The 9,095-nt window shown below is 41.1% G+C and overlaps 1 protein-coding gene across 1 annotated transcript; it reads right to left on the bottom strand.

The window, feature by feature from the left end:
- Window positions 1-953: 953 nt before the first annotated feature.
- On the bottom strand, window positions 954-5,225 carry LOC135511605 (homeobox protein Nkx-2.5-like). Its single transcript, XM_064933090.1, has 2 exons — window positions 4,523-5,225; window positions 954-2,176 (listed from the first exon to the last, which is right to left on the bottom strand). Exons 1-2 carry the CDS (start codon window positions 4,911-4,913, stop codon window positions 1,545-1,547), a joined length of 1,023 nt encoding a protein of 340 aa, XP_064789162.1. The 5' UTR covers window positions 4,914-5,225; the 3' UTR covers window positions 954-1,544.
- Between the last annotated feature and the right edge of the window lie 3,870 nt (window positions 5,226-9,095).

Raw genomic sequence — 9,095 nt, 5'->3', positions numbered from 1 at the left:
TAAACGACAGGAACCATTTCCCTGTTTTACCGCGAGGTTTTATGGGTATTAAGATACCTCCACTGTGGGGCTCTATACTAGGCCATTAATAAGAGATCAGTTCAGCATAGTATGCTAGCCTAGAGTGTCTTTGTGGGCCCTCCGTGGGTGCGCGATCAGACCATTATAGCGCATTGTCTGGATAACGTCTCTAGCCTAAATTCTCAATTTTCCATTCTGTCTGAGTTCTGGCTCTTGTCTGTGTCTGTCTGTGTTTCTGGCCTACTCTGCTATATTTGCCTCTCTCTTCAGCTCTTCCAAAGCGACGGCTGGAAAACGGCCTTCCATGGCGAACAGTATGCTGGAACCATATCTCAAACATTTATTTTTGGAATAGCCTAACATAGCATAACATGAAGACAATCAATTTGCTTTAATCGTTATGTATTTTTGGTGATATTTTCTTACGTTTAGTTGTATCTTTAGATTACAAATAATCAGCATAAGCGTCGTTCTGGAAAATAAATGTGAAACTGAATGCAAAACAGAGACCAAAAGCCCTTGATGTGCGGGGCGCTTCTGGAGAACGTGTACAAAACCAAACCAATGGCCAATAATGAGAACATATAGTATCAGGAAGTAGGCTAGGCCTAGCCTACGGTTTCAACCACTGTCAGTCAAAGCATTTTAAAAACGCCATGAATAAATCCGAAATTTGTAGAAACACAACACACCTTTTCTAAATGGGATTGAAGGAACTTGACCAGACACCTAAAGTTTCATAAGGTGTAAAATCACATTCTCTCTCTCTCTCTCTCTCTCTCTCTCTCTCTCTCTCTCTCTCTCTCACACACACACACAAACACATTTCCGCCGCATTCGAAACTATTTTCGAAACTACGATGGAGAGTGCAAAAGATACCACAGTTGCATTTTCCCTCTGAATATATAATCAACATATGCCTTCATTTTGATACCAAAATGTTTCACTTTATTTCTCAATAAATGCTTATTTTCCTCAGCAACAAAACATAATCAGCAGGATAAGGATACATCTCAAATTAACAAAACAAAAAAAGTCTTCAGAAAACAAAATCCTCATTGATTTTGTATCTTTTATTTGGGGATGTCCTGGTATGATGTAGAATGTTTTCACTGGTAACGCCCCCTTTGCCATTTGTAGTAGGCTACATGTAAAGTCATATTTTTTTAAGTAAAGCGCTCAGATATAATCGTTGCTAATGTTTGCCAGCATAGGCCAATCCCAAATTGCGCTTGGGGATTTAAGCAGTATACAATGCTGTCACAGTATATATATATATCCAACAGTGACTTTGGAATAGTCCAACTTTTAAAAACACGTTTTTGCCGTTGATGATGAAACATCTAATCTCTTTGTACAAAATGTGTCTCAATATGACGACTTTCAACGATAAATCCTTATTGTGCTGCAAGGGACACATAAAGGTTTTTACTTATCCCAAAATACTGTAAGTTAGTTATCAACTTCATCAACGCTTGATCAACAAAGCAAATGTTATTCAACTGGAGATCAACACATTCAGCTACCAGGCCCGAATGCCCTGCAGAGTTCCTTGGCAGGCTGTTCCCTGTGGTGTTTGGGCCTGAGATTGCGACACGCCCAGGTTCCCAAGACCCATATTCATAAAGGCGTTAGCAGTAGTGTTGGGCGCTAGAGCAGGCAGGCTAGAGTACGTGCATGAGTAAGTGTTAGTATACACCGGGTTATTGTAAACCGGGTAGCCATTATAACTATAGGGGCTGGCCGCTCCAACAGTGTAGGACGTATTATAGTTCTGAGATCCAGCCAGGCAGGGCTTCCCATCACGCACCAGCACCGGGACTGCCACTCTCCTAGGCGGGGGATTATGGTGTGGGTGTCCGGCCATCTCTAGGGTCTTGTCCTGCCGCTGCCGTTTACACTTATACCTCCTGTTCTGGAACCAGATTTTGACCTGTGTGGAGGTCAGTTTCAGAGTGTTGGCCAGGTGTTCCCTCTCCGGGGCGGATAGGTAACGCTGCTGCTTGAAACGCCGCTCGAGCTCGAACACCTGCGCCTGGGAAAAGAGTACCCGTGGTTTCCGCCGGGCCCTTTGCTGTTTTGGGGGTTTCTCCAAGTCCGAGTGCACCTGTGTGGACTCCTCGCAGTCCCTCACTCCTATTAGGCCACAAGATTCTCCAGAAAGAGAGGGGAGAGAGATTTTAGTCATATTTGACGACATATTTATAAATTATTTCATTCTATACAAAATAGCTATTCTAATCCTGGAGGTCCATAGTTAGGCTACTGATGTTTTTCAAAAGTAATCTCGAGTCTTTACTAATCAATGACACAAATATAAATTTAGCCTATCAGAGAAAATTAAATCAGATAGTCCTTCCTGTGATTTGTTGTTCAAATGTTGTTGTTTTAGTGTAGTCCCTAGCTTGAAACCAGTTTTACTTCAAATATATGTATTCATTTTAATGGGAACTTTGATGGGGGTGGGGGCCACAAGAAATCTGAACTCATCATAAATAGCGGCAGTGGCTCGCGGGTCTGCATACTCACATCCATACCCGCCACACATGTAGTCAGAGCCGGCCCTAGCCTTTTGGGGGCCCTAAGTTAAATGTAGTTAGGATGGAGATAAATGTTTTCAGTTTATAATATGATATCTGAGTGAGAGTAGCTAACAAAATCAATGGGGGCCCCGGGTTGGTAATTCAACCATGATAGCTGGCTACACTAAAAAAAAAATGGGGGGGGGGGGGTCTGCGGGTCTACAAAACAGCCTCGTGCCATCACTTTCCCACCCCTGGTCTAAATAGGGTGATATATGCAGAAGTCGCTTTTTGGTAGATCACTATGTAGACAATCAAAATCAGTCTACCCATACTCAGGTGATGTTTATTTTAATGAATTAAGGTCTTATCTACAATTTTATGATGAAACAACTTGATCATTTATTATTCAGGGGTTGCTAAAATCCCCCCAAAACAACCTCAGACCCCTACTTTTGCTAAAGCTTGGCTTTCAGTGTTGGTGGGACACTTTAGAAAAATATGAACTGGGATACTATTTTCTCATTAGAAATACATTAATGATCCACTTCACCTCACACTTGTTATGAACTCACCAATAAGCCTTTGTACAGGCTTGTAGATAACATACTCTCTGTTTTTATACAATAACATTTTATTGAACCCTTTCCATGCCCCTAGAACATTGATTTTGGGACATTCCAAGCTCTTCGTGAAAATCTAACTAAAGACGTCGGAACAGCTCTTACCGGATCCTGAAACACCTCAACTATCCCCAAATTCTGTCCCCTTTCATAAAGTGAGCCTCTTTTCTATCCTCCCTTTCGTACAGAATTGTGTTTCCTTTCTTTTATTTCCCTCTAATGCCTTCCACTGTCATCCAATGCTGTTTTCTCAGGGGGTGCTGCACCCGCAGCACTCCTACTTCCTGCAACTCTGTTTACATGAATGGTTATTAAAAAGCTAGATCGTTGAATTATAATTGACAGAACGACAGCCTTATCATTCTAGCTCAAGGTTTCATATGTATGGGATTTTTTCATGCGTTTCAACGGGTCACACTGTCTAAGAAACCTGACCACACACACTGCAATGAAATCACACTTAACAAAACCATTTAGCAAAAAAACAATGACATTTGTTGTGATTGGGTTGCAAAATTACCATAGTACAGTTCCCTCAAACACAAATGTCCCAATACACTTGAAGTCCCACTAATATTCTTTATCCCCTTACACTTGTGTGTATAAGGTAGTAGTTTTGGAATTGTTAGTTAGATTACTTGTTGGTTATTACTGCATTGTCGGAACTTAGAGGCACAAGCATTTCGCTAAACTCGCATTAACATCTGCTAACCATGTGTATGTGACAACTAAATTTGATTTGATTTGATTTAATGCTGACATCAACCGAAAGAGTAAATGCATTAAATAATTAGGGTATATGCAAAGTATAGGCCTAAATAAAGCATTTGGCCCAATATTACCTGTAATTTCTAAAAAAGGAAATAAATTGCGTGGAACAACATTTCTATCTTATCTAAAGGTTAATTTCAGTGCAGTAGGTACATTTATCTGAAAAACAACATGGCTCTTGAAATTATTTCTGAAAACGAAGGATGTTGGATTGCTCATATTTTTTATATGGCGATTCAGCCATGCACAATTTGTCAAAATGCTGTCGTTTGGAGCGTTTTCTTCTCCAAACCTATTTATTTACAGGTGAACCCTCTATGTAGATGACAAATAAAATAAAGCTATCGCTTTCTATAAAAGGCGCTAATATTGTAATCGTTTAACTGAAGTAGTCTCTTGTTAAATGGAAGAAGAAAATATATATATAAGTATGGGTGTATTATCATATAATTGGATTTAATTAATGAGCTTGATAATCTAGAATACTGAAATCATAATAGAGTTAGAATAATATAATATAATACTTTCTTTTAAAATCAAATGGTTAGGATACTATGTATGCTGGTAAACAATCGCTGACTTACTGGTGTCTATGTCCTCCTGCTCAACTTCCAGGCTGGTGTCGGCTGAGTGTCCCTGTAGCCCCGGGGAAGTGAATATCTCTCCGGCAAGACCCGTCTCCATCAGCCGCTCCTGCACGGTCAGACTACCCAGGTAGGACATCCCCGCCTCTCTCTCCAAGAGCCCGGGGCTGGGACTGTCCCTGTTTCTGCCAGCCAGCATACAAGACGGGGGCGACTGGAGGGCGAAGTGGTGCTGCTGCGACACCGGGTGAGAGCAGTCAGGCGGCGGCCCAAGGTGTGAGGCGAGCCGCTGCTGCTGGGACTGCTGCTGAAGCTCCAGCTTCAGTATGTCTTTGACTGAGAACGGCGTGGTGGAGGCAGAAATAACAGGGCTAGGAAGCATTATTATCATCGGCACCTATTCGTTCACATGAAGTAGGAATTATAGTCCCTTGGTGAAGTGGCTCATCCGAGCATAAAGAACTCCTCAAGCAGGTGTTTGGATAGACGGTTTTTAAGAGTAAACGGATCCAAAAGGGGGTCTATTCGTCTCTTTGAAGAAGAATAAAGAAACCCTCTACAGTAGCCTGAATGATTGCTGAGCCTTGCTTGTTGTTTGTTCATGGAGCTATGCAAAAGAGGACTGGTTTATTTCGTGAGGTGACAGCTCCCGTCTCTTTGCCCTGCGCTCTCTGCCTCGCCTACGGTGTCTGTTTAGCTTGTTGGGGAATTTGGTGAGATGCAGTTTCTGTTTTGTTGGAGGACTCAAGGCGGGCGCTTCTTTTCCTCCCTGTGACGTCACGAGATAATGGGATGGGTGACTGCAAGGAGCGAGGGCGCAAGCTCTTCTATGTATTTAGAGTTTAGAGAAGATTATCAAGTAACAACTATTGAAATGTTGTATTATGTTACATTAAATGAATACATCTTTATTTCAATTGGAAATGTAAAAAGAAGTAGGCCTAGGCTAGAATAATTTGAATGTGGTATCAGCCCTCAGAGCGTCTGCATGCAGTTTCTGTACAGGTAGGAGACCGGTTTTCATCATATATCCGTTCATGATTTGCATATAGCTTAGTTCACATTGAATAGTGTAAAAATGGAGTAGCAACCGACTGAAACTATAATGAACTCAACATAGTTGTAGCTTTCCTCATTATACAAATGGAAGAAGAAAAAGCATGTGTCTTTCATGTAGAGGGGGAGATTGAGTCAGTGTGTGTGGAGGCCTGCACGGATGAGACTGTTTCTTTTTGGCTGGTTTAATAGGCTAAGAAAACATGCTGATAAGCAGCATAGAGAGGAATACTGATGTTAATGACACATTATCTGTTGCTATCAGTGTAGTTTCCGATTTAAGCACACTCTCTCTCTCTCTCGATCTCTCTAGGCTACTCTCCCTATCATCACACACACTTAGATAACCCAAATCTTATTTTCCTGTTTCCACAAACCGCGGATAAGATAATGGGGGGGGGGGGGGGGGGGGTTATAACAGAATTATAGGCTACCGATTGCTTTACTGTATTACTAATTGATAGGCTACACTATACAGTGTACATTTGTAACCTAATCACTTACTTCTACAGACATTTCAAGTGCATTTGTATATTTACAGTGTGTGAAATATATTTTTTTTACCGGTCAATAACTAAATACAATGAATATAGGCGTACCTAGTATTTGGTAAGAGTATAAAATAACAACAACACGTTTAAAAAAAAACACCAAAACGAATACATTTCCCCCATACATTTATTAAACGAACGAACAAAAACTTACAAGGGAATCCTTGAAAAACATAAAATACAACATTATCATATTCATTCACACACATTTTCGTTGACATTGCATATCGATATTTCTGTCTTAGAATTGTGTTGAAAATATGATAAATCATAGCACATAGCTTTTATTTATATTAGACTACATTGAAACAATATCCAAACTATAATAATTGGCATAGGTCTAATGATTTATACTAATATTAGGACTACAATTATAGGCATTTACTTAAGCTATTATTTGTTAGTCTGTCCTCGCATGCTTGTGTGAATAATTCATTTATCGTTCGAATTGATGAAGTCAAACATATAGTAAAGCTCCGAAAGACTTATTGGCTAATCTAATAATCACTTACACATTTTGATGTAGCTATCCTATATAATGTGACCAGGTACAAGTGGTCTACAGCCAACGAATAACTCTAAATAGCTAGATATGTTCTGAATACATGGCTTAAATATTTGTTTTGAATACATATTTTTTGCCTAGTTGATTGGTTTACAGCTAAAAGTTAAACACGCCACGCATTATGTAGCTGCAGACTCATTTAACTGATGTTTTCACAAAGCAAAGAGAAATAGGGTGAGAATAACGTGTATGTGGACAGGATCCAGACCTGCCAGTTTCTCACTCTAGTACTATCCACTGTGTCTACTGGCTCCTCTCGCCGAGGACAGACAGGAAACAGAGCACACATCGGGTCTTGCACTGCGACTATTTGTGTTGAGATGTTTTATAACTTTGCAATATTATTTACTTTTCTGAATGCCTTGCCCCTCTCCTTTAGTCCATATATGTTTTAGTCCTAGGAAGACAGATGCATGAAAGGGGTCTAAACTATACAACACTCATCAACATTTCAAAATGAGAACCAAGCATGGACGATGATTCAATAGTGGAACGAACACACACACACACACACACACACACACACACACACACACACACACACACACACACACACACACACACACACACACACACACACACACACACACACACACACACACACACACACACACACACACACACACACACACACACACACACCACAGCTAAGGGACATCCTTTTGTATTAAATATATTTATTTTCAGATATATGGACCATCGTCTGCAAGCAAACGTTATCTCAAATCCAGAGGGATAATCAGAGATGTTGTAATGTTACACCTCTACTCTCCTCAAGTCGCCTGTCTACAGTGGCCCAGGACAGGCGCCAGGGACAAAAGCCTCGGTAGCGCCTAAACCGTGCAGAGAGAATGAAAGGGGGAGAGAAAGACAATACATAATCTCATCCGCTCGCCATCAGCAGAGTGCTGTTTAGATTGGAGGAGCGTCTACCCCGGCTTCTCAAGATGGATGTCTTTAAAACGGCCAATTTGAGAGATGGAGAGCGGGAAGAGGGGAAGAGAGGACGAGGAGGGAGAGGGGGAGTAGTGTGAGAGAGGGAGTGTAGGGAGAGGGCTATAAACACAATTCGTGCACTTGTGTTTTCCAAAACAAAGTCATCCATTACGGTTTGCGTTGCTTGTATTGGTTTAAGATGTGGTTACACCGCTATGAAAATGTGGAGCAATCTGAAACAGACTTTGTTTATGGCTATTTTATCCTAGGGACACAGATAATTTACACATGTATTTAGGTGGAATTTATTGACTAGACCGGGTGAGCCAAAGGTTTACTCCCGTTGGTTTATTTACAATAGTAATGGGCTACACTCTTAGAAAAAAAGGTTCCAAAAGGGTTCTTCTTTTTGGGTTCCAGGTACACTTTTGGGTTCCATGTAGGATCCTCTGTTGAAAAGGTTCTATATGGAACCCAAAATAGTTCTTCAAAGAGTTCTCCTATTTAGCCAAATAACAATTTAAGATTCTACTGAACAAAAATAAAAATGCAACATGTGAAGTGTCTGCTTTGCCAAGATAATCCGTCCACTTGACAGGTGTGGCATATCAAGAATCAAACTAAACAGCATGATCATTACACGTGTGCCTTGTACTGGGGACAATAAAAAGCCACTCTAAAATGTGCAGTTTTGTCACACAACTCAATGCCACAGATGTCTCAAGGTTTGAGGGAGCGTGCAATTGTCATGCTGACTGCAGGAATATCCACTTCCACCTCCAGTGTCGTATTAGAGAATTTGGCGGTACGTCCAACCGGCCTCACAACCGCATGTAACCACGCCAGCCCAGGACCTCCACATCCAACTACTTTACCTGTGTGGTCATCTGAGACCAGACACCCGGTCAGCTAATGAAACTGAGGAGTATTTCTGTCTGTAATAAAGCCTTTTTGTGGGGGAAAACTCATTCTGATTGGCTGGTCCTTGCTCCCCAGTGAGTGGGCCAGTCTCCCAATTGGGTGGTCTATGCCCTCCCAGGCCCATTCATGGCTGCACCCCTGCCCAGTCATATGAAATCCATAGATTAGGGCCTAATGAATGTATTTGAATTCACTGATTGCCTTATATGAACTGTAACTCAGTAAAATCGTGGAAATTGTTGCATGTTGCGTTTATATATTTTTTGCTAAGTACCTTATATTCTACGAATGTGCTTGATTTTTACAAGCCCCGGTTAAATAATGTTTGAAATAATATTTGTGAATTGTTATGGCAGAGTTAATGTCGAGGCTTTGCCTTTCCCCAGGCATAAATGCAGGCAGGTCACCCACGAAATATGACATTTGAATTAATAATGTCTAATTCTGCTGTGAAACTGAATTGAGACCGTGAGCGCTTGTTGCCTAAATGAGCGCTGACTGACGGCATGTGTTCCATAGTAGACATGGTTGCTATAGATAGGCC

This window comes from Oncorhynchus masou, chromosome 24 (assembly GCF_036934945.1).
Source record: "Oncorhynchus masou masou isolate Uvic2021 chromosome 24, UVic_Omas_1.1, whole genome shotgun sequence".
In the NCBI taxonomy this organism is placed as follows: Eukaryota; Metazoa; Chordata; class Actinopteri; order Salmoniformes; family Salmonidae; genus Oncorhynchus; species Oncorhynchus masou.
The sequence above is the reverse complement of the archived record's forward strand: the minus strand, read 5'-3'. Positions and strand labels throughout refer to the sequence as shown.

Excerpts from the sequence above, each read along its gene's own strand:
- LOC135511605 (XM_064933090.1), bottom strand. The coding sequence starts at position 4,913 with ATGATAATAATGCTTCCTAGCCCTGTTATTTCTGCCTCCACCACGCCG. Across the intron at positions 2,177-4,522 it reads GCAGGAGGACATAGACACCA|AATCTTGTGGCCTAATAGGA; the intron begins GTAAGTCAGCGA and ends CTCTTTCTGGAG.